The sequence below is a fragment of the Cygnus olor genome, chromosome 1 (assembly GCF_009769625.2).
Source record: "Cygnus olor isolate bCygOlo1 chromosome 1, bCygOlo1.pri.v2, whole genome shotgun sequence".
In the NCBI taxonomy this organism is placed as follows: Eukaryota; Metazoa; Chordata; class Aves; order Anseriformes; family Anatidae; genus Cygnus; species Cygnus olor.
The window spans coordinates 24,163,239-24,189,998 of NC_049169.1; the positions used below are offsets into that span (position 1 = coordinate 24,163,239).

Consider the following 26,760-nt stretch of genomic DNA (forward strand, 5'->3'; position numbering starts at 1 on the left):
AAGAAGCACATTGGGCACTTGAGCAGAGAACACATCAGAAAAACACATCAGAAACCTGAAAAGCATTCATGAACGTGTGTTCCCTGGACTTCCATCAAAGTCCTTTTTACCCTTGTTCAGTCTTTATTAAAGACTTGCTTATGCTCATTTATATTTTTGAATTTTAATTCCTAATATGACATAGTTACTATTAATATGATTTTAGCTTTGTTTCAACCAAGCTTAAAATAAAAAAATGCCCTCTAGTATAAGAACAACTCCTTAAGTACAAAATGCTGTCCTCTGTGGTTGAACATCTATGTCTGGAGGATTGAGTTTTCCTGAAAAATCTCCTTGGAGAAAAATCTGTATCTGACAACCTTTTTTCTACTGTGAAAGAAACAACATCACATGAAAAAGTTCAGTTTTAACAATAGTGTATTTTAAGAATACCCCAAACCTCAGTTGCAGTATATTGGGATGAAAAAAATAAGTTTGAGACTTAGATGACTACCTAGCTGGCCTATCAGTTGTATGAGGTGGTGTAGGGGACAGTGTGTGGCACTTGCATTGAAGTACACTTATAATTTTTGTGTGGAATACCATTTAAAAACTCCTGAAACACTTGAAAGGTAGAATGCATGATGCTTTCAGAGGCTGAACATTCCTTACATGTGTTACAATGACATGCTCATTAATTTTTTTCAAGAGAAAGAGAAGATTAAACTTCAAAGGTTTATATGGGTGCATTGATATTCAACACTTGTAGAATTTAAGTATTGCATGGTAAGTACCAGTGTCAGATAGATAAAGCAAGAGGCAGCTGCTACTTTGGGCACAGTGGGTCCATCCTCACTACATCTGTATAACCCTCACCAAAATCTTTTGAGTCTTACTGCTCTGCACTGAGCAGAGGTGATTGGCATGGGAGGTGCATCCCAGCTGCCCAGGGAGGCTCCCACCAGCTGAAGGGCAATGGTGCCACCATCGCTGGTGGCAGTTGGGTGAAGCAACCCAACACCCAGCAACCTCGGCCCTGTGACAAGCTCCAGCTCCACCTGGGAAAGGTGTCCTTACAGTGTGTTTCTTCTCGGCCAAGAGAGGGAGGTTACAAAATGAGTTTGTCTGCTGCACAGGACTATTTCTGTCCACAGCAGTGTTTTTCTATAGCAGTGCTCCTGAGGGGCAGGAAGAATTGTCAGCAAGTTTGCTAATGGTACAAAGCTGTTTGGTGCTGTTGACATGCTGGAGGGAAGGGCTGCCATCCAGAGGGACAGGCTTGAGAGGTGGGCCTGCGTGAACCTAATGAAAGTCAACAAGGCCAAGTACAAGGTCCTGCATCTGGGCCAGGGCAACCCCAAGTACAAATACAGGTTGGGTAGAGAACGGATTGAGAGCAGCCCCAAGAAGAAGGACCTGGGGGTGTTGGTTGACAAGAAGCTTAACACGAGCTGGCAATGTGCTCTTGCAGCCCAGAAAGCCAGCTGTATCCTGGGCTGCATCAAAAGAATTGTGGCCAGCAGGGCAAGGGAGGTGATTGTCCACCTCTAGTCTGCCCTTGGGAGACCCCACATGGAGTACTGTGTTCAGCTTTGGGGCCCCCAGCACAAGAAGGATGTAGAAGTATTAGAGTGAGTCCAGAGGAGGGCCACAAAGATGATCAAGAGGCTGGAGCACCTCTCCTGTGAAGACAGGCTGAGAGAGCTGGAGTTGTTCAGCGTGGAGGTTTCCCCAGGGCCTTCTCTTACAGCAGCCTTCCAGTACCTAAAGGGGGCCTACAGGAAAGCCGACTCTTTGTCAGGGACTGACTGTAGTGACAGGACAAGGAGTAATGGCTTTAAACTGAAGGAGGGTAGGTTTAGATTAGATACTAGGAAGAAATTCTTCACTCAGGGGTTGGTGAGGCACTGGAACAGGTTGCCCAGAGAAGCTGTGAACGCCCCATCTTCTGGAAATGTTCAAGGCCAGGTTGGATGGACTTAGAGCAACCTGCTCTGGTGGGAGGTGTACCTGCCAGAGCATTTTGTTCCAGGCTGGGAAGAGAACAGTGTGGAAACTGGCATGTAATGGAGTCGTTGCAAGAACTTCACCATTAAAGAACATGTCTGGATTGGTGGTGTCTTCTCAGTGGCAACACTGCAATGCTTGCAGCTTCTTAACAAGTTTAGGAATCCTAGAGATTTGAAGATTTGGAATAGGCCTAATTAGGAGGGGATAGTGTACTTTCACAAGCAAACTAAGTTTGCACCAGCAAATGAAACAGTCAGCATGATCACCAAGAACTGTCCAAGTAGAGGTAATGAAGCATTTACTATGGTTCTCATTGGAGCAGAAGATACTGTTACAGATATGATTGGCAATGTGGAAGACATTTCGTGTTTAATTTGCAATGGCAGACAAATGATTGTAGCAACAGAATCAGGAGGCTACCAGGACTCCTGGGTGAACCATTATTTAGAGTCCCTCATTGTGTAGAGTTGCTGGGGTGTTTTACCCACCTATTACTGTGCTGGAACATGCAGGATACCAAGAGATGCCAGAATTTAACAGAAGCGAAAAAAGCTATTAGCTAACTTGAACTGTGTGTCAAAAAAAAAAAAAAAAAAGAAGTGATAAGGGAGCTGGTTCAGATGATATCTAGTGCATCTGGAAGCCTACTGTCCCAGAGACATAGTGTGCATTTTGAGCTGTAGCCACCTTTTCCGTGAGAGATGCACTGAGCTCTGGCTGTTAAGGTGTGAGACGTGTCTAGTGTGTTAATGTGATCTCCTCAGAGATGCAGGAACAGCAGTGACTGTCAAAAACAAAGGAAAATTTCTAGCTGCTTTTGTGGCTAATGAAGGTCCCAGTATGGCTTTCCTTAATGAAGAAGAGAAACTCCGTGCAGTTGTGCTAGTGGAAGGTGCACAGGGGCCAGCTGTGTATGAGTAAGGAACTTCCTTTTCAGTCTGATAAATCAATTTTGTGGTCTGTCTGTGCCTCCTCAGTATCCCATTGAATTTGAAAATATCAAAGGAAGTTTTGTTTAAATAAAATCTCGTGTTTTGTTGCTACACACAAGTTGTACTCAGAACATAAGAAGCAGTAAGTTACAGCTAAATTCAGTTTCTCTCCAAAATGGTGATGAACAACCAGGACTGACTTGAAAGCTTTTCTATGTGTGTGTCTGCCAGTGTGTGTATATACATGAATACTTACATACTTAGACATGCATTTTTATATATGGACACATCCATATCTCTAAAATTAACATTTCAGTTTTCATGTGACTAGCAAGAAGGCACTTCTGTGTTGAAAAAAGGTGTTTCTTTAAAACTTACTATCTAAAATGAGGCATTTTTATTTCATAGCACAGAATATAGCACAAATATATGTGTTGTTCTGCAACACCACAGATTTGTATGATAAACAACATTTTTTGCAACTAAAAATATTGGGGCTTTGCTTTTTATGTTTTACTTTAGAAGAGAATGTTAGTATGAAAGTGAGATTTTGATTAAAAATTGTAATGTATGTATAAATATATTTCCATTTCGATGTAAGATATATCCATTTGGAGTGCACTTTTTTGTTTGTTTGTTTGGTCCTTTGTTTAAAAAAAAAGGGGGGGGGGGTTAAGTCACATTTTTTTTCTCTTTATCAAACTGTTTTACAGAGTTTCCTGCCTGAGAATAAAAGGGCTTGTAAAATAATTTGATTAGCGCCAACTTGGTGCTTTGCCAGTTGGTATTGTGCCTAGAGCTGAATCAGGCTCTACCAAGAGAGCTGATACATAAGCAAGTAGCTGAAAGGTCATGTTTTAGTGGTATGTGTAGCAGGATTGCAAAATGTTATTTTTTAATAATAACACCACTTATACAAACTGGTAGAAACATTATATATATTTATAACTGTTGTGTTGTGTTTTTTTCTTCTACATGAGCTAAAAAGGTGACCTTAATAGAAAACTCTCTCTTTGGGTCTTTTAAATGAAGTAAAACGTATAAAAGTTACTAACGTGTGGCCTAATAGACCTCACATTTAATCTTTTTACAAAGAAAAGGTGAAGGTTAGCTACAGTTGCATTTATGCAAACTCTTTGGTGTATTGTTAATGTTTTTTCTAAGCTTTGTGGAAGGCAAAAAAATTATCATGTTTATGTTGCTTGCATATATAATTAGATAAATTTGGTAAGGTATTTGATAAGTAGAGATATTATTCAAGGGGTATGTGCTAGAAGAAAAAGCAGTCCTTTGTTTAATATTTCCAACATTTGAGTTTTGGGCACTCCTAAATTGTGATTTTCATCACTAAACAGAAATATATTTTTATTGTAACTATCTAGTGCTACAGACTACTTTGAATTAAGCTTTTTACTATCATTTGCAACAGTTGAAATTTGATAAATATAATTATTGGATAAAAATGAATTTAGACCATACTTTAATAGATACTTGCAAATGATTGTCACTGAAATTATAAAGAAGGATGAATTTGAGGCAAATTTTTGTTTTGATTTTTAATTCCTTACTTGATGATCTTTGAATGGCTATGATATGATATCTATCAAAGACTGTAGTTATGGCTCCATCCAGGAATAATTAGAAGGACTATGAATAATGTGAATTGAAAATTTTTCTCATGATAGATGTATTAGACCCATCAAAACATGGCTTTTAACAGTAATTTTTTTCTGGAATGTAGTGTATGTTTTAGTAGAGCCTTTCTTTTCGGTGTTTGGTAGCTTATTAGCAGTAGGTAACATGGGGAGTTGGTGTTGACTTAGATTCAGGGACACAACAATGACACTAAAAGTTCAAATGGTGACTGGCAAAGAGCATCACCCTAGAATTTCTTCGAGGAAGTCAAGAAAATACTGATAGAAACAGGAAGTAATTCATTAGAAACTTCGGCTTTTGTCAAGTTATTTCTAAATAACATGAGGGTTTCTGAAGACCAAGCCTGATCTGCTAAGTAGAGTTCCCTGTAGAATTAGCTTTCTTTGTCCCTACAATAACTTTGTCTGATATTTTGTATTTTACATTAAAACATCTAATAATATTTTCTTTCCAGAGACTTGAGATAACATTTTAGCACTGGAGGTTTTGAATGATTATTTAATTAGAACTAAGTCTCGTGATCAGACAGTCCAAGTACAGGAATAAAAGGAAGAACAGCTGACAACTCAGTGAATGTACTTAATTACTGTTTTGCTTTAAAGATATGTATCAACACAAATATTTTCCCTGCTGGGGATGGTTATGCAAATAATCCACATTGAAGAGAAACTAGAGGACTGTGTTAAGACCACTGTAAAAGCTTATGTATTTTGCTGCAAAAATGAATGCTGTCAAGAGAGTACTGCCAGTGTTGTAAAGCGTGCGTGTATCCTGATTTGTAATCCCAGTCTGGGTTCTGGAGCCACAGGTACTCAGCCAGGTGGGCTTTCTGGAACAATGGTGGAAACAATAACCCAATTGGCATGAACCTAGTGACCGAACATTCTTCGTATAGTAGCAACTCCTATTGAGAATAAAAAAATAGTAGGTGTAAAATGACTCAGAAAAGCTTTAAAACTGAGGAATCAAATCTCAGGAAATACAACTGAAGCAAAGGATTTTGAATTTAGCGTGAAGTGTACCATATGTATTTCAGGAACAGGAATGGCAAGACATTTAATAGCTTTTTAATGCATCTTATTTTATTGACTCTGAAGCACATACCGTACACTCCTAACTGAATTTTCATTCTCTTATGGTTTTCTGTTGCAAACAAGGGCTTAAAAACAGAATCTTTCTATTAAAGTGTTATTATTATTTCTTAAGTATCGGAAATACAAGTAGTTCGTTTTAAAGATTGTTACATTTTTTTCCTTCAGGAAATATTGTGGTAAATTGCCACTCAAAATGAAGAAGGATGATAAGAGCTTTAGGTCAAATGGATTCCTATTCAGACCCATCCAGATACTTATATTAGTTTGTTAATTCACACCTTGGGTTTATATTTTGAATAATTGTCTTTAATCATACCATAGATTTTGCTAAAAAATATACTGGAATAATTTATGAATATTTAATTCGAATACAATTCATGATGAAACACTTCAGAAAAGAACATTTTAAGGTCAGATATATCCATTTAGCATGCTCGCTTGTATCTTATATATTTAAAAACTGTTACAAGCATTTTCTGTTTGACTGGCAGCATCAATATTGATGACTCTTGAAAAGATGGATTATGTACATTGTTTTAAATGGTGTTAATTTGCAGTGATCAAGTTGCTTCAAATTCTTGAAAGACAATATCTGGTTTTATTTGAGTTTGAATCTTTTTTTTTTTTAATCCTTTCTTTTTGTTGTTTTTCTCTTTTTCTCTTTTTTTCTCTTTTTCTTTTTTATTTTTTTGATGGGGGATATGGAATAGATACAGATTGTATTTTGTATTTGCACATACCTGTATAAAAATCTGTTTCGCTCAACATCAATAGGCTGTTATTCTCTCAATGTTGCAGACAACAAATGTTACAATGGTACTCTCATTTCACATGTAAGTGCTGAAAAATGGAACAGATTTTTACTGGCATCTCCTAGAAAATCAAGTTCAAAATCAGAAATAAGTTTTGAATTATTCTGGTTTGTAAGTCAAGTTCTAGTGGCTTTTCAGCCCCTGCATTCTGAATTAATTGTTTTGAATGATATGACTAAAAGAAAGTAATGAGAGTTAAATAGTACTCTGATGATTTTACAGTGTGTATTTTGCATGTATGAATATATATTTATTAGAGTGATCCAGTTGTATATGTTATTTGTAAGATAATGCAATCTTGGATAAGCATGAGGGTTTTTTTTTTGCAGGGGAAGAGCACATAAGTATTCTCATTTTCATTCTTTCTTCTGCATCTGCTTTTTCTCATTAGGTATGCAAAATAACATGATGGAGGATTTAATGCTGTTTATGACAAAATGAAATAGCTGAAGTTAGTCTGGAGTCATTTTTTTTTAAATATTTTTGTTCCATTTTCTTTGCAGTGAAGCTATTGGAGGGATGAATTAATTGTAATTGCAGACTGCTGGAACAAGGAAAGGCTTAATATCCTTGTACCTGTTTGTGTTGATAAGTTTTATAGCCAAGTTGAATTTCTGACTATTGTTTGTTTTGAAAAGAGATTCAATATTTGTGTGGCATTTTAAGGAAATTAACTTTATTATTAATTGACAGTAACCATGTCAACTCTCTTTTAGTGATAAAAGTTTCACCTTATATGGTTGTGTTTCCAAATAAAGAAGTTCATCATGGCACAGACAGAGCACAAAATGTGAATAGAAGATATTGGTGATGTTTTAAGCTTTTGGGCCAAGTTCTTTAAGGCTTAATCTGCACCCTTCAGTACAACGTCAATAAGGATATCTATTAAAAGATTTATTTTTTAAGGTAGCTGCATTTTAAAGATTCTACAGGAAAAACATGGATCAACAAGCACTGGGATTTTTAGGATATGGTTTTCTTGTCCTGTTTCCATCCTCGTACTCCTCTCTGTACAGCTTTTTAGCTGCTCTCCCACTCCTCTGTTTTGTCTTTTCCAGATGAATCTCAGTAATGTTTAGGGTGGTTGTTAGGTGCACTGTCTTCCATAACGTGATGGTATTTGGTGACAGAGCTCTGCTGTGCTGTAATCTCCATTCATTGCATTTTAATAGCTCTTGGTCACAAAAATCATTACCTGAAAGTGCAGTTTTCTCTTCCACTTCATGGTATCTGACTGAAGAGAGAAAATGGTCAGAAAGGTGTTGGAAAGGGAATCTGTTTTGACCACATAGTATCAAATCTTTTCTTTGTGTTTCAGCTGTGCTTGGGGTGTAGGTTTGGCACCCAAGCCACCCCCCTGCAACCCAGCCTTGCAGGCTGGAGGACTCCAATCCACCTCCCTCTGCCGTGGGAAGCTGGCTGGTTTCCTCCTGGGTGGTTCTCCCCTGGGGACCTGTTCAACACCAGTACGCAGTTTATGACTTCTGCAAGGCACGTGTTTGTTGTTTAAAATGCTGGACATGCCACAGCCGTCATCTTTTTGTTGGCTGTATTTAGTAGAAGAACAGTGTAGTGTCATGAGACTTATTACTAGAAATCAATTGTCCATGCAGTGGCTGGAAAGATCAAGCTTGCCAAGGTCAATATGAGAAGAGATGAATGCAACTGCCCTTGAACATCGAAAAGCTCTTGCAGAATGATGTGATTCGTTGCTGTAATTTGCCTTGTCATATTTTATAGTACATGTACTTGGGAGGTTTTTTGGTGTTGTTTTTTTTTTGTTTTGTTTACACAGAGAATTCTGTGCTCTGTCTCCAATATTGTATCCACAGTAGTAAAATCATTTTTTGCATTTTGAGTGTTTCTTCTCTCTATTGTTAATATTGATTGCAATAATTCTCTAGTGCTTCTTCTTTTTTCTTTTTCTTTCTTTTTTTTTTTCCCTCCTTTTCTGGACTTCTGTCTCCTCTTCCTTGATATTCCTAGCTATCTTAAAGATAATTTTTTCACTCGTTATACTGCCAAGTTTTAAGACAATGTAGCTTCTTCATGAGTTACTTGCAAGTATCTTCAGACTCCTGTGATTTTAATGGAGGAAAGATTAATGAAATCTTGTAGGTAAGTTTTAAATTAGCTGCGGTTAATTTAGACTTCATTCTAGCTTAGCTATTGTAGAAGTACTTTAACAGCTACTTAAGTACTTGTTCAATGCAGGAACTTACTTTATGAACATGTAATTATTCATTACTTATTCACATGAACATGTATTATTTATTACTTATGAACATGTATTTATTCATAATTTCTTTATGAAAAATGGAGCAACTTTGACCTGTGGAACTCCTCCCAACAAAGCCATTTCACATAGGAAGAAAATATTAGCCTTCAATAACACCCCTTTATTAAGAGATTGTTTCTTCTCTGTGTCCATGCCTAACTTCTTTTTTTTTTTTTTTCTCTCTTGTTTTTTTTTTTTTGCAAAAGGTATTTCTCAAGAGTGACCGGGTTGCAAGAATGGTTCACAGTGGAGGATGTTCTGCAAATGACTTTAGAGATGTTTTTAAGAAAAACATAGAAAAGAGGGTCCGAAGTTTGCCAGAAATTGATGGATTGAGCAAAGAGACAGTGTTAAGTTCTTGGCTAGCCAAATATGATGCCATATACAGGGGAGAAGAGGACTTTTGCAAACAGCCGAATAGAATGGCCTTAAGTGCGGTATCGGAGCTGATTCTGAGCAAGGAACAGCTTTATGAAATGTTTCAACAGATTCTAGGGATCAAAAAATTGGAACACCAGTTGATTTATAATGCCTGCCAAGTAAGTATTGGTGTCACTCGGTTCTGTTGTGTTCGAAATCGCTCCCCCCAACCCCTTCCAACAGGTCAAGTGCTTCCTCACCTTGCGCAGAAGGCTTCAGTTTTAAGTGCATCTCCATACTTCAAGGAAGTGATGAAGCCCCTCAGGATGGAATCTATGCATCATTTGGCCACCGGAAAGTATTTGGAAAAAGGGTATGCTAGAGTATATGGTACTTATGCTACAGAGATCTTCTGAGCCCTTTTACAGTGTCACAGCTCCAGTGAGCTGTGTGATTCTGCAGAATGGTCTATAGTCTATATACCTGCATACCTATGTATAAACTACATATGCATGTTTGTGTATGTATATACATCTTTATATACGTTTGTGTATACATTTGTTTGTATGTGTATACATCTTTAAAAGAAATTTGCTGCCATAAGTAGATAGATGATAGATACTGAATTCAGAATTCTCTTGGCCATGCAGTGTCTAGAACTTCAGTTTGTTGGAACTGTTCTTAATTCACATACAGGTATATCATGAAGCTAACGTCTGCAACATGCAGGTTGGTCAAGGAGCACTGACATCTTCAGGAATAATCCTGCTTATTTGAGTGTGGTTTTGCCTAATAGAACATGCAGGCATAGGATAGCTCAGTTTGGAAAAGACCTCAAGAGGTCATTCAGCCCAATGTTGTGCTCAAATCAGGGTCCTCTGTGCAGACAGACCAGGTTACTCATGGCTTTATCCAGCTGGGTCTTAAAATCTCAAAAATAGACTGCACAACCTCTCTGGGCAACCTGTTCCAATATTAAAAGCACAAAAAAATTAACATTTTTTTTCCGCCAAAAGCATATAATCTGTTACTTATAGTAGAAACTGTAGGACTTTGTCCCTCTGGTGTCTGATGATTGTTAAATCTTGCTTTATATGTCACTGTGAATGGTCAAAATCTGCTGCTGTTCTGTATTGTGCTAGAGGAACACAAACAAATATGACTGTAGAGCTTTGAACAATTAAACAAAAAATTTGTTCCTTTAGTCTAGAAGTGGTTCTGGTGATATACGGTCCACTAGGTTCTTGTGTCTGTGTGCTTGAAGGCTTCTTGGTTTTGGTTTAATTGTAGGAATGTTGATGCAACAAAAGTGGTCGGCAAATATCAGCAGGGCTCTCCTGTTCAGCAGTTTTCTATCTGTTCTTGGTCCATAACCTATGAAGAGTGTGAAAAATCACAGCAACTCATTTTTGTCTTCTGTCATGGCAGAATTTTGAACATGGTGATATTCTTTTATATGTTGTGAATCACAATTTGAAGAAATAATCCTGTGGTAGGTGGTAAGGGAGAGAGGCTGTTTGACTGTCCTGATGTGTGCAAAGATGACTTAATGGAGTGAAGAGAAGACTCTTCTCTTCCTTTTCTTTGGTGTTGAGCTGTGAAGGTTGTAAAAACTCCTGTGCAGGTCTCCAAAGTACACATCGTTTACCCTGGATACATACGAGTTGCGGAGGACGGGAAGAAAAGGAGACATCTCTTTTGGAGCAGATGTAGGAGCATCTACATCATTCCAACTGGGAAGAATTCTGGAATTCTTCGAGCATGTAGCCTTCCTGCTTTGGGTTCTAACGTTCTGAAAGATTTTGTTTTCCAAGGCAAGCATGAGATTACTTTGCTAAAGCAAAAATTGTTATTACATACTCCGACTGTGCGAAGTTGCTACCAAACAAATTTTATATCCTGTTCTTGTGATTCGGTCAAGCACATAGTACACCAAAGACATGAGGAGAAGTCTGCTGCAAAGAAAAAAACAACAGTCGTGGCCTTCCCAGGAAGCGTATTGCAGCCAGCAGACAGTTTCTTATAATGTAATGCCTCTTCTCCTTTGGCAAAATCCTTTATTCCTCATTATAGTTCTAATAGACATTTTAGTTTAGGCTGTATTTTAATCCTTTCTATTGATAGTGTATTTATAAAAGATGAGATGATGTTAGACTCCTATTCCAGTCAGCAGTGCAGTTTTCATTCTCCCCTAGAAGTATCTACCTGTCTTTATATTAAAATGCTCACTTTTGTTTCCCTTTGCCACCACTCTTTAAAATGCTGGAGACTTGCAGATAATGATAATCAATAGTGCCTGGGAGCAGTGAGATAAGTGAAAGTCCAAACAGATGTTAAAATTGTATTTTTGATAGGGGTTTTGATGAGTTGGCTTCTAGCCTGTGCTAGCAGAGAATCAGATCTTTATATGAAATTCTGAATATTTTGCAGCTCTGAGAAACAGCTGCCCTTAACAGCAGATCTGTACAGTTATAATTTGTGCAGAAAACTTTTTCTTATTCTCTCTTCCCACCCCCCCCCGCCTTTTTTTTTTAATTTTTATTCCTTCCAGCCCTTTGGAAATACCAAACTGAAAAATGCCTTACAACATCCATGATAAGAGTAAATTATCCCGCAGCTGCAGGGCTGGTAAGCAGACAAAGATGCTATTTGTAACAGTAGTGGTATTGTCTGCCAACCTCCTCGTCGTGACTTCTGCCCTTAGAAACTTTTTATTGGTTGCCAGCAGCATTTGCTCTCCAGCCTGTTCTAAATGGAGTGTTAACTCTTAAACCCTTGGGCGTCTTGCAGCAGGTCATCAGACAGTTCTTCTAGGGCATGGGTTGTTGCCTGCACACACAGGTTGCCAGTCTCCATCCTTTGTGTGAGGGCAGTGAGAAACAGTGTTTGTTCTCAATCAGAATAAGAACTTAATCAGCAATAAAATGAAAAATATTAGACCAGTTTTCTGGCATTGCCAAGCACAGTCCAAACAGCTGTGAGAATTTTATGCATTTTTCTTTGAAGAACTAACTTTTTGTCACAATCTGTTAGCATATACTACATGCCTATTTAGTATATGTGCATCCTTAGGTAGTGAATGTTAACAGGGACATTCATGTCAGGACTTTGAAGCTTTCTTCTGTGACCCCATTTTCAACTTCAGAACTTAGAGCAAAGCCAGCAACAGCTGCCAAGCATCTCTACCTCTTTGTGATGAAAGATTCAATTTTGGAAGTGCTAACATTTTCACCTAATTTTTATTTACATTGCATTTCCTTGATCTGTGTTTTATGATAGAGAGATGATTGCGAGTTAGCTGGGACTTAATGATCTCCTTGACTTGCTTTTGAGATGCTTGGCCACAGTGTGTTGTTATGGTTTCTTTGATTTACAGAGATCAAACATGATAAAGTCTTTCTTTGTCCTTTTTTTTTTTTTTAATTAGTCACTGATGTAGAAGATGACTTTGCAGAAAGTCAAACTGAAAGTCAAAATCTAACTGCAGTGTGGTCATGCACTATTATTACACCACTTCACCAATACCAGAGTTTCTTTATCAGGTAAATCATATCTCCACACAGAGCTTATTTTGTTTTGACAGTGCCTTTATAAAGGTTGGCTTTTGTTGGCTGATCTAAACCCCCTTATCTTCAGTGAGAGGGAAGATTTTCATGGTGAAAGAATTCTTTTAAGTCACATTCTCTCTTCTGACAGGTAATAAATAATTTTGAGAACAAATCTGTTGAATCTTTTACTGTTGACTCTTTGGGAATCATCCACAAACTAGGAAATAGCTTTCAATGGTACTTTGCTTCAAACAATAATTTTCTCTTTAAAAGCCTTGTAACAAGCTCCTGGTTCACATCCGTGATTATTTATAGCTTTTTCAAGATGTATCTCTTTGTATGAGTGTCTAATATTGAGAATTATGGACAATACTGGATCTTCCATAATAAATTTTTTCATTTTTAATTATGAGAAAAATTTCTGTCAAGAATTTCTCTTGAATCCACGGTGCTCAATAGAGTTGGCCTTTAAGGATTCTTTCACCCAGCACTTCAGTAAAGTCCCATTAATTATATGATTTTGGAAATGATTAAAATTAAAGGCAGTTTAATTCACAATATGGCCTTCGTGACTTTTGAATGTTTGTAGTTCTGTACCTTGGCTTAGTAAGATCCTGAAAAGGTATGCGATTATCTCACAAATCTCAGATTATCAAAAGGAAATTCCCATAGTTCTGGATATTTTTCTTAGAAACTTTTATACCCCATATAAGCTACAGGGACAAGTACAAACATTTCAAGCATGGAGAATGATACTTTTCGACAGAAAATTTCAGTGTTAAATTTGATACCTCCTTCTTGGAGTAATGGAAGAAGTGTTAAGGCTCCTTTAGGAATGTAGACCAAAACTTAAACACATTCTCTCTCTTTTTCTTTTTTTTTTTCTTTTTTTTTTTTTTTTTTTTTAAGTTGAGACAAGGCACAGGAAAAATGGTTTGGTCTGTATATTGCAGCTATGCAGTATGTATATTTGAGTCTTTTCAGAAGAAGAGACCCTGGCTCTGTGAGATATTTTACTGTGACCAAGGCTTCAGCTAAGCCAGTATCTGATCAGGTGATTACCAATGACTGCCATTGCTTATTTCTTGATAAATCCTATCTAATACAACAAAGTAAACTCTGAAAAAATGTTGGGAAGGTCCATTGCTGTAATTTCAAGGTAGCATCAGGTGTTGGATGAGCTGTCATCACTGGTGTCTCAGAAGTCTATGCGGGCTGAAAATGTGCTTTTACCCTTCCTAAGCTATCCCTACTCTACTGTTTAAAAAACTTAAAATTTTATGTTTTTTTTCCTCGTTCCTATCATCTGCTTTATGGGGGAGATACGCTGCCTTCAAGCATTATCCAGGTAAGAGGTTACTACTGGGTAACCAATGTAGGCTCTAAAAGCTGGGCAGAGTTTATCTGCTCTCTCAGTAGCCCACAACTTCGGGGGTTTTGACTGCAGAGGCAGGGCAGAAGCGCTGGGAGAAGTCATCCAGGCTCTCAGTGAGCAGAAAGGACTGCAGAGTTCCCTTGGCAGAGGAAAAGCAGAAAATCGAGGGGACTATGGGAGGCTATAGAGTATTCCACCTCCTAAAGAGAAATCCGGTGTTGACTGCATTTTTACATGATAAATGTGAGTCTGGAAAGTTTCTGCACACAAAAATGACCCAATACTGATATGCTGCCTTTCAGAACAGGTCAGTGTTTTAAAATTGCCATATGTGTCAGTCAACCTGAAAAGTGTTTCATACCTTTGATGTCAAAAATGTTCAAATGTTCACACTTCAGACTTGTTCACACATCAACTCTATTGGTTTTTAGTACCTGTAAATACAAGAATATATCTTCTTCCATGCCCTCTTCTTCACAAAAAAATCTGCTTTATGATTGATTTTTCCATTTTCTTCAAGGGGAAAACAGATCTGCAGCTGTCTGTGCTTGAATGAGAGCAGAATAATTCAAACAAAATATTTCAATGGAGAAATAGATCATCATTTCTCACATGATCTTCAATATTTTCTCTTTATGATATACCATTCGATTATATACACATAGAAGTTTAATACGGATTTATTTCAAGAGTTTCCGTTTCAGTGTTTTTGCTGAGCTGCTTCATTTGTCTTTTACTTCAGCTTGAAAGGTCTTGCTCAAGACAGAAAAGATGTGATGCTTTGGAAAAGAGTGCTGCAACCTCAAATATCCCTGCTAAGATTAGTTCTGGAATGAGGCTGTCAGAAATCCAGAACTAAGCTGGTTTGGATTTTCAGCTTAATAATGTGAGTTCTGGTGAGAAAGGAAAATTTGAAACCCCCGAGTAGTAAAAGTTTTAGCTTCTGTAAACAAAAGTGTTTTTTCCATAATAGCAGAATGTACTTTGGGAAAAAAAAGTGCCTGATTGCCCCAAAGGGTGTTGGTTTGTTCTCATTTACTCTAATTGCAGAAGAATGATGGAAAAAATATCAAGCCATCCTTAGAGAAGTAAGTAACTTTTTTAGCATGTTAAAGTAACTGACTCTGAACAATGTTTAAAAGCCTTGCAAGTTACATAATGGATAAGCACTTTGAAATATTCTTCTTTGTAGATGAAGGAATACTGAGAAAATACTAGAGAGAAATGGTATGTCGGCAACAGTAATGCATTTTCAGTACTTGAGGTATTGCAGTGTCCTTGTTACATTCAGCTGTTGGTGAGTAAAATTGGCTTTGACATCTACATTTAGGAGGAAAACTAGAGAGGAACATCTGAAAACTGGGAAAATGTTCAAAGGCTTACTTGTCCTGTGTAAGTGTTAAGTCAAGAAAAAATATGGATGAATAGTTTTTTACATATAATCACTTTTAAGACAAATGTACATGTGGACATTTCTGTTACAAAGTTTTCTATTTGCTTATGTGGCTTCTTTTCTTGTGTTTGATTTGCACCTGTGTGAATGAGTTGGACATATATGGTCTCTAGTACCTTAAAAGACTGCCAGTAATCACAGACTAGTTGTTTTGCTTGTGTTTTCTATGCTTCCTTTGAGGCCTGGTCTCCTGTGTACCACCTTCCTCGTCCCAAGAGGTGAGCCAGGCTTTACTGAGGGCCTGTAGTCAGCTGCAGAGAGCAGCTCAGAGTTACCTGTCTGCCCCGCTCTGTCTTGTGCCTATTCTGAGGTTTGAAATCATTGGCACTGGGATTTTGGCTGCAGATCTTTATTTTTGTTTTCTGAATTTCTCTGGCATTGGGTGAGAGCAGGAAAACAGCAGCAGAATGGCCATCATAGCATAAAAAATAGGGAAGTTGGTTTTGGCTTTGTTAAAGCAGATCTTTTTAAGCTTGTTCTACTTTCTACCTTCCTCTGCTTTTCTTCCTGTAAAATACTCCTTTGGAGCCTTCAAGAAGTAATTAATGCCGTTTTTGACATTCTTCTGAGTTCCGGATCCAAGTAAGTTAAGCTGCTTCAACACTTGAAGCCAAATATATCCAGCATCTAACTTGCACTTTTATTAACATCACCACTGCATTTGACTCATCGTGTTTAATATTACCAGCTGAGGAAAAAGTTCCTCTAGTTTGGCATTAAGCAATAAAAATAAAGCTCTTCTCCCGGAGGCCATTGTATTACATTTTTCAATTTTATTTTATTCTCCTTTTAAAGGATAGATCCTGTGTCTTCAGGTAAATAAATACCAGACAAATATAGTTTTTACATATGTTATTAGAGTCACGTTTCCAGACTGACTACTATATTTCATTAATGTGTCTGATCCCTAGCTTACCTGAGCATTTGAAAAAATATTTTTGATCAACCTGAGTAAGTTAATGACCCTTAGCGTGAATTTGCCACCTCTCCTGCTAAGACATCCCTTTTTATGAATTCAAAGTAAAGCACTTCTGCGTAAAACAGTCGCTTCCAACCCAAGGATCAGTTTGATTAGTTAGGTTTGTTCCTCTGCAGGGTTTTTCATCTGAGGTGTCTTCAGCAGCCAGTGTGAAGCCAGCAGAAGCAGCTGAAAAGCTACAGGACAAGAATGAGGCTACATTTCTATATCCCTTTCACATGCTGATTCTGAATATCTTGTTCTGAAGCTTAGCAGCCTTTTTTCCCTGTTTCTGAAACTGTTGAGGAAGAACTCTCTTAACTTTTCCTTCTTGAGAGGAATATGCCACTTCCTTTGCAACTGGCTGCTTGGTTATGGTTCATACAGGTTCCTACATCTCAGTCACACCAAAGGAAAATGTGCAGGTAAATTTGGAAATGAGCTAGCTAACATTATATTATATACATATTTCAAACAGAAATAGCAGAACACAGCCATAAAAGAGGATAGATTGTCCTATGCAAGAGTAATTGTGTGTATAAAATGGCTGAGAGATCTGCAGCTCTATTTGGACACACCATAATTTGTGTCTGGTTTTTATCCTTTAGGAAGGTGTTTTTGTGGTTTTCATAAAAAAAAGAAAAAGAGAGAGAGAGAGAGAGAGCTCTCGGGTTTTCTTTCCAGCTGTCTCCTCTGCTGAAGCTGTCTTAATATCTAGGCTGTTGTCCTTCCATGCTCTCCACCTCAGACACTGTCTCCTCCCAAAAGAGGATTGACTCTCAACAGAAGCACCAACTTCCAGGGACATGCTCCTTGGCCTCTTATTTGTTCCCATATTTTATATTACAGGACTCAAAGACAGTTGTTCATACCATCCATCCACATTGTCTGTTGTCAGTGCTGAGGCTGTCTGCTTTGTGTTTAGATGTTCATCATTTCAAACTTCAGACATCTTTACAAGATGGTGCCTGTTCCTCTCACTATAGGTCCTCTGTAGGTAGATTGATCTCTTTTTATATTCATGGGCATGAAAAATTCTCAAGCCAACTGCAGTAACACTTTTTTTTCGGTCAGTTCCATGAGTAGAGAGAAGAAAAAATGATTGCCACCCTTAGTCTAAAAACTTACAGCCTACTGGGGAGGGGAGGATTAAGAGGAGAGGAAAAGTAGGATTAATCTGTTCTTTGTGTTGTTTATGAGAGTCTGTTTCTTGAGAAAACAAATAAACTGACTCTCAGAAATGTTACCTGTAAACAGGAAAAATCTGAAATAAAAATGAGACTGGTTAGCTAGTAGAAATGTTGGCTTTTAACTGCTGTTAAAAGGAGCAGTTTATGGTAAGCTTGAACGCTCTGGGGCTGTGAGAGAAGAAATAGCCCTGTGCAAATGAAGTATAGGGAAAGTCATTGTTATCCAATCCTTCTGTCACCACTGAGTGAACTGTTTTCATAACTGGTCATGCAATGCCAAGCATTTCTAGTGTGGGAACACTTGGACTACCTGTAAATGAGGGAATGTACTACTGAGCCATAGATGAGAGCCTCAAAAAGTATGCACAATTTTCAGAACAGCTTTGTTTTATTCCTGGGAGCATTATAAAATCATGTTCCAATCAATCTGGCACAGCCTTCTCTCCATACTGTTTCTTCCCTCAGGAGACTGGAGGCACAGCAAGATCTTATCTGAAAGAACTGTCCCTCCTTAGGAATGCTTCTGTGCCCAGTATTCTAATTTTACCATACTGGAACAATGATTATGTTTTACAGATGGATAGCAGACTTTCTGTAATGGGTGTTCTCTCACTATTTTAATGGTAGTAGTTCCCTCCTCTTCCCATGTTTCCAGGAAGGTGGAAGTTGGACGTTTGTGACTTCTGGCAGCAGGAGAAAGGCTTCATCTCTATCTGCAGTTATTAATCTAAAAAACTGCTTTGGGATCCTAGCAGCTGGGGAAGATGAGTGAGTCCTGTTGAATGAAGAACACATGTTGGACATGTTAGGTTTGGGGACTGGACCGGCACAAAGAAGAATCAAGAAGTGTTAGTGTTTGGTGACTGTATAGGACAAAGGCACCCATCTGCTGGTTCATCTTTTTACTTGCTCCTCACCTGGATGTGAGATGTTGCAGAGGGATTGCTGAGGCCCATCTAGCCTTCCAGCTACTGCCCCTTGCTGCTTATCTGTGCGAGCACCAATAACATGACCTTGAGGAGATCAAAGGTGACTGCAGGACTGAGAGCAAAGGTCATAGAATCATCTAGGTTGGAAAAGGCCTTTGGGGTCACCAAGTCCAACCATCAACACAACCTACTGAGTCCTATCATTAAAGTATGTCTCTTGATGGTACGTCCACTCTTCTCTTAATCACCTCCAGGGATGGGAACTCCACTGCTTCCCTGGGCAGCCTGACCAGGGATGGCCCAGAGTGACACTTTCAACGTGCATAACTGGTGTCATCAGTGAGGCTTGTACTTCTTTTGTTGTGGCACCTTCTTTTAAGAAGAACTGGTAAGAAGCAATGGAATTAGACCAGCAGGAAGGCACAGGCATGTTTGTGGGCAGATTTGCTAACCTAACAGGGAGGATTTTAAACTAGCTTTGCTAAGAGCTAATCTCAGGGTTAAATGAGGAAGCAATACATGTGGAGAAGATATAATATGGTAGAAGGCTACAAGGGAGGCTGTAACATTCCCTCTCAGAAAGGAGAGCGTTCCTGAACGTGTCTGCACTAATGCAAAGTATTTGAGAAACAAAGAAGGCCAGTCTCTGTGTCAAGACCATAAGGGGAAGTAATATTGGTGATGTCGTAGTGAGGGTTGGTTGCAGACCAACTGACAGAGAAAGTGAGGTCATCTGCAAACAATTAATAGAAGTTGTGCAACGGGAGGCCTTCATCCACATAGTGGATTTCAGCCCTCTGCCACGAGTTTGCTGGGAGGGTAACAAGGCATTGTGCAAGCATTGTGAGGGAGTTTCTAGACTCTGTTGGTGACAATTTCTGAACATGAATGCAAAAGGAGCAGTTGGGATTAGTGCTGTTTTTTACCAGCTGCTCACAAACAGGGAAGAGAGAGGAGTGCCACAGATGGCAGCTGGGGTGTGGACATCACCAGCTGACAGAGTTTGGGACTGGAGGAAGGCTGAGAAGGTACACTGTGATGTTAGTTGTTTAAAGAATTGCTGTGCAGAGACCCCTGAGAAGCTGCAATGTAGGGAAGAGGAGAGCCCAGGAGTTGGCAGATTTCTAAAGAAAACATATTGAGAGTTCAGGAACAAACCATCCTGTTGTACAGAAAGGTTGAGAATTACAGGCATCACCTTAGTCTTTGAAAGACTAGGAAGACCATGGAGCACAATCTCTTGCAGTCTGTTTTCATATGTATAAAGGTTATCACTATTAGTTTACATGGATACCAAGAAGAAATCATGTCTGACCAACCTGCCATCTTTTATGAAATGACTGATTATGTGAGTAAGGAGAGCAATGGGTGCTAATTCATCTTGACTTCACTCGAGTAGGGCTTTTGATACCATTTCCTACCACATTCATATTTTTATGTTGAGGAGGTATGCCCTGGACAAGCTGATATTAGAGGGCTTGAAAATCAGCTATGTCACTATGCTGAAAGAGTGGTAGTCAGTGGTTTAAAAGCGCAGTTGGTAGCTGGGAAAACTACTCCAGAGTTCGATATTGTTCATTATTTTTACTGACAGCTGGGATGATGAGACAATTTCTTAGCTTCAGCAAATCTGTGGACAGTACTAAACTGGGTGGTGCAGCTGATGTTATAAATGGTTAAGGGTAATCTTGGGCATTAAGCTAACAGCAACCTCATGAATTTTATTAAGAAGTGGAAAGTTGTGCAGCTCAGGCAAAATAACCTTGGGCATGGTTATGGGCTGGGAGCTAACTGGTAGAGCTTCAGCCCTGCTGGAAGAGGGGAGGGAGGGGGAGTGGGTGGAGAGAGGGGTACAGAATGGATGCCAGGTTGAGTAGCAGCCAACAGCATCCTTCCATTGTAGGTGAGATAAAGCTGGGCTACGTTAGAACAAGCATGGGTAGGAGATTGATGAAGTTATTCTTCTCTTCTGCCTGGCAGTGGTGAGGGAACTAGACTTGTGTAACCTAGCCTAGGAAAGAGGAGTTTCCAGTAGCAGCCTACAGCATCGTGGAGGGAAGTTCCAAAGATAAAGATGGTCAAGCTACCATTGTGTGGTAGCAGATAGTATATAAAGATTAAAGTGTCAGCAATTGTGGCTTAGGAGTTACAGAATGATCATTAGAGGAAAAATTCAGTGTGAAGGTAGTGGAGCAAAGGAACAGATCACCCTGAGAAGTTGTGTAATCTCCATGTGGAATCTCCACTTTGAAAGTTTTCAGAACTTGTCTTGATGGAGCCATGGCTTACTTACCTACTATTGTCAAGTAGGAGGATGGACTCAATAACCCGAAGATGGCCTATCTAACCTGTTTCTATAGTTCCATTTCTTGTATTTAGAACAAAAATGAAAAAAATGTTGAAAGGAGGAGCTGATGATAGTACATAGTTCTTGATGCAAATACCTAAATATTGATGTTTATATGTTAGTTAGGTGTCTAAGCTGTGTTATAGTAACTGGAGGTCTAGCAAAGCAATGGAGTGTAGAGTACCAAAAAGTAGAGCCTTGCCTTGCTGGTCAGCTGAATTCTGTATGAATACTTAAATACTGGAGTAGCATTTAAATGGAATAGGCGGTTTAGAGTTTGGAGTCTTTTTCACTAGAGGTGTTTTCAACTAAATTGGGGAAAAATGTTTCTAGTTTGGGCTAAATAGTCTGTTTTCTGACCTGTTTTCAAAGATTTGTGTTACCAGGGAAGTTGTTCACCACCAACAATAATAATAACAATAACAACAACAACGACAATAATAATAATAATAATAATAATAAATCTATGTTAAGGACATACTAGGTCCATGCTTTTAAGCAATATTTCAATAATAATAATAATAAATCTATATTAAGGACGTACTAGGTACATGCTTTTAAGCAATATTTCAATATTTTCCTTTTTCTTTGTTGAAGTTTTCCTTCTGATCATCAAGTAAGCAGAATACAGACTGAAGATCTATAATCCCTTTTGAAACATGAGCTCTTTCCTACTCTCACTTTACAGTGAAGAATCCTATTGTACTCGATAGTCCTTAACATGAAGAACAGTAGGAAAATGAAAACAATTTGATTAGTACAGTCCACATAATTCTTCACTTTTGGAATGAATAGAATAGACACTTGGTGAAGATCTGGCTGTGGTCACCTTAGCAACTTTTCAACCTATCTGCTTATTTAAAAGAAGTATCATGGAAGAATAGGGCTTACGAAGGCAGGTTTCTTAGAGTATTACAAAAACAGGCTACTTGGTCAAAGTTGCAGATTTCAATTCTCCATCAAGGAGAATCCACTGATTTTCTTAATTTTTTTTTTTTTTAGAGAAATTATAGCTCTTAAAAAAAAAAGCGACAACACACATATTGTTAATATGCTCAGATACTGCATATACTTAAATACAAATGCAGACTTTCAACTAAATAGAATAATTTTGCCTATTTGAAATAAGAACTGTTTATACGTGACTGTTTTTTTCATGATGCATTTTGAAAACAAATTTTTTTTTGAAAACATTTGATAAATTGGTACTTCAATTGTGAGTTATCAGCCTGAATTTAAGTTTTCTTTCTAGTTCAATCAGTCACATACCATTATATGGGAAAAAAAAAATAACATGGCATTCAAGGTGCTTCTGGTTGCTTAATGGAATGGTCATTAACCTTTATTCCCCTTTTTTGCATATATTCCCCTTAGTTTCAACACTACAAAGAAAAAGTAATCAGTGATTGATAAGGCAAGAGAACATTCTGCATGATATTTTTGGAGGGTGAGGAGAGTAACCAAAGGAGAGAGGATTTCTTTCTAGAGCAAGCCTTCAAGCTTCTGATTTTTTTTTTAACTTAAAATCAGTATAAGAAAATCAAATTATGATATTTGACAGGTCTGCTGCAATAACTCTTAAAGTTCAAGATAATTTTAGAAAAATATAAAATGTTGTAAGCCCATTCAGTATTATAGGACATAAATATGCATATACTAACAAGCTTTGCATGCTAATTTTGGGGTTGTCTTGGATATGGTAATCTCTGTGCAGATAGTGGGAGAAGAGGAGGGTGGACGGCTTTCTCTTAAGAGGATCAGGACATGAGTCATAACTTTTAAGGCCCATCACTACCTGGTTATGGTGGATGTGGGAGGGTATGCCCTAGCCGGAACCTTAATGCAACTTTTATTGAAGGAGACACTTAATATCTACTTCAGTAGGGTGGGTCCGGGGGAAGGTGAGAGGGAGGAATAAGAACATCCATTTCTTTGATCATCTTCTTACTCACCACAGATTACTTGTGCAGCTGGGACCTCCACAGCAGTTATGGTTGGCACATAGATAACTGCTTAAGTGATTATAACAACTCTGGACACTTCTCCATATCTCCATTGTTTGCCTCAGGACCCCATTTTTTTACTAAAAAAATACTCGTTTTGGGTGGTAAAATAGGTGCAATGCATAACTCTGAAGCTATCCGTAGGAAGAACACATATAAATAACAATACAGAGACTTAAGCAGAAAATAAATAAAAGGAGTTAAACTTTTGCGTGTGGATATTCATAATTTTGTGATTTCAGAGTTGGGGTAGAATGCATTTTGCATAGTTAGCAACAACTGAGGGGTTTTAACTTTTACAGTGTGTAAGATACAGCACTGATGAGTGTTTGGAGGCGGTCTTGACAGCTTCTCTGAACTCCAGTGTCAGGATGTGAAAAAAAAATACATTTGGATAAATATATTTACAGTATGACATACTACAGATCTTATTTTTTCCATTTCTGTTAATAAAAAATGATACTTTGCATCCACATCCTTGATGTATCTGTGGGACATAATAGTTAGAGTGATTAGATCTGCAAGTAGTAAGAACCTGCCTTTGTTCTTCCTTCCTCCCTCTCAGAACAACATGCTTTCCTCTCTTTTTCGTCCTTTCCAACAGAACAGAGGTGGTCAAATGTTGTAGTCTCATCCATTACTGTGGGTTTCAGCTATTGATCTGTGCAATCATTTGGACCTGATGATCTTAAGGGTCTTTTCCAACCTAAATGATTCTACGATTATCACAAATCCTAAGAGAGTGAAAGGCCAAAAATTCCAGTGCTTGTAGCGACACTTTGGAGCTGTGGTTTTTTTCTTGTTGTTGTTTGTTTGTTTGTTTGTTTTTCCCCCTGTTCTGTAGTCTGCCACTGATCAACTGTTCTGGATCCTAACATATTTCTTATCATCCTAATGTGGCTTCTGGACTTTAGTATTAATATATGTTGATCTGAAAACACTGCTGTTCTTAAACAGCCAGTGGGCTAACTTGGTATCAGTCCCATGACACTTGATTTTGAATGACAAGTTCTGTAGCCAGTATCCAAGGCCTAATGGTAGTGTTTTTATGGTGCAGTCTTGATATTTTAGAAGATTTGAAGGGAGGGGTTCTTTTGTTTTCCCTTTCATCAGTTCCTAAGTGAGTTTGTGATTTCTATCTGATTCAATTTAACAGGAGTGTTGTGTCTTTACACAGGCAGTGTATGGGGAATCCTTGAGTTTACAGGTGATACTAAACCGTTTTGGGCACTCTAATGTTGCTGTAATTGCAAGGAACTCTGGAAGGACCTCACAAAACTACATGCAAAAAGCACAACGGATGAGCTCTGATGTAGCTAAATGTGAGGTAATGCATCAGAGGAAAAAAATGATCATAGAATCACAGAATGGTTTGGGTTGAAAGGGACCATAAAGATCATCTAGTCCAAGCTCCCTGCCTTGTTCAGGGACATCTCTCACTAGATCAGGTTGCTCAAAACTCTTTCCAGCCTAACTTTGAACTCTCCCCAGTGTGGAAGTAGTTCATATGCATAGGATGCTGAACTGAGAATGGGCAGTAACAGCTCAAGAAAGAGGCTTTGGGTTTCTTGTGCTGAAGTCATTAGTTCTGTGTGCAACAATAGTCAAAATGTCACAAAATGCTTCTCATGGCTATGAAGAACATTGAGAATGAGATGGAGAATATGTCTGTCTCAGGGATGTAGGGGAAGTCATTAAGGACTGGAGGGTGGCATTGAAAATTGTGGAATTTCATGGCCTTTCAAGGAGAGGCTGGAAGGGATGAAACTCTTCAGTGTGGAGTTGACGAGGCTGAGGTTGAGGAGTATGGTTGAGGTGTACAAAGTTATGAAGGCAGTGGCTAAGGTGAATATGTACCTTCACTCACCAAATACCACAGCACTAGAAATTGAAGACTGATAGCATTCAGTAGGAATTTGTATTATATCTAGTTGAACGTCATGTTTGAGCTTTTTGCTGGCACTGTTTTTCAGGAGAACTGAGTGATTAGCTTGGCCTGGATCTGTTGTCTCAAAGGCAGTCTTTTGGAGGATTGATAAAACAAAATTTCCGTGAAAATGCTATGAGGACTGATGGTGCAACACGAGAAGTTGTTAGGACACTTCATAAGGGCTTTAGACTTGTAAGCTTTTACCAGTCTCCTTGCTGCAGACAGATAGAAAGTAGAAATACTTTCAATGGTTGCTAAGTTTCTTGACTTGGTATTAGCTGAGAATATGTATACTGCTATTCCATGAGAGAGAAAATTTCTGAAGTAGGTACTTTTTAATCCATTTTATTTTAACAGATTTTCTCTCTCTGTCATTCCTAATGTTTCACTTTGATTTGATGTTGCTCATAGTCTAAAACACATCTCTGATATTGTCAAATCTAGCAATTTGTTGTTTGTGTTGAGTAAGAAAAGAAACAACTTGGGAAGACGGGAGAGGAAGATTAAGGAACAGATGTTTTAAAGTTGTTTTTTCAGAGTTCTGTGGGAAATCCACAGGATTTCACCATGACACAGGGCAGGATAAGCCATCAGCATAGCCATTTTCATGATACATAATATATACTTTGCAGGGTGCAGAGGACATGAATTTTTAAATACGACTTAAGTGATATTTCTTGTTAATCTGAATTAATCCAGTGTATATTCTACAATGAAGAGAAAAGATTTTAAAATTGAAGCTGAACAGCATAGCCTTCTCTGAAATAGAGGATTGACATTTTCTTTCCATTTACTGCTGTGTCTTTCTTCCTGTGGAACAGGAGGCCGAAAAGGTCTATCAGAAGCTGTTTAGAAAGCTTCAGGCAACGTGCCCTTTAATCAAATAGTTGTTTTTCTCCCTATAGGGAGTGAAAGGAATTTACTTCTGTCATGATTTTGTTCTTCAGAAGTTAAGTCCTGTTGAATTTGTGTCCAAAAGCATCTAGTGCTAAAGACTGGAGTTGGGTGATGTGTTTTCTGCCTCACTTGGAAGTAGAAGATCCTTCTACTTTTAAATATTTAGCTGCTAATCTTGGTTCACAAGGTTGGGAGACTTGAGGAATCTCTGCAGGTTTTTTGTGTTTAGTGCACAGCAGCTTTTTAATGCGACAGAGCGTTACATGGGTGCTTAATATATCCCAGGTTTGTTCCTGTAGAAAAACTCGGCATGTGTAAAGATAAGAATATGAAGAAACCCTGCAGGTCTTCGAGATGGCAGGTCTGTCTGAAGCAAAACTCACTTTTTTTTTGGGCCAGAGATGAAAGCACCAAGGAGAACACTCTGAAAATATGCAAGTATTTACATCCACCACACCTACTGCTTGCTTATGTGATTCACAACCAAAATTGAGCAGTAGGACTTTTCTGACCTTCATTTGTTCTTCCAGACTTGCTGCTGGATGCCGTTAGTTACTTATAGAAATCTTTTTTTTTTCCCATAAGTATCTAATAACAACACTTTTAATCCAAGCCCTTTATTCCATTTGGTGGATGTTGACAGTTTTGGCCTGTGCTGCCACGCAGCAGTCAGAGATGGAGCCTGCAGGTTGCCTCCTGGAGGCAGCCACAAATAACCCATCAGCTCAGCAGGGCCCAGAAGCCATTACGTGTGGCAAAAAGTTGCTCTAAAGTAAAAATGACTGTTGTGTCCTCACAGAGCAGAGCTGAGTGGTAGGGCTTTTGCTTTTGGGCTGCAGAAATATAAGCAAGTTCTAAGATACCTGTACTGTCAATTTAGTCACTAAATGTAGAGAAATTTGTATCACTATGTGCATGTAAATACACTTTCATATTGATGTTACTGCAGGTTAAAAAAATACAGGAAGCTAACTGAACATTAATGAAATAGTCACTTGAAGCAACTATC

The 26,760-nt window shown here is 38.3% G+C and overlaps 1 protein-coding gene across 1 annotated transcript in view; it reads left to right on the forward strand.

Moving 5' to 3' along the window:
- The window catches only part of CADPS2 (calcium dependent secretion activator 2), a 313,185-nt gene that overhangs the window by 95,996 nt on the left and 190,429 nt on the right, over positions 1-26,760 (forward strand). The window contains 1 exon segment of the mRNA XM_040549796.1: positions 8,968-9,300. Coding sequence (XP_040405730.1) covers positions 8,968-9,300 — 333 coding nt within the window.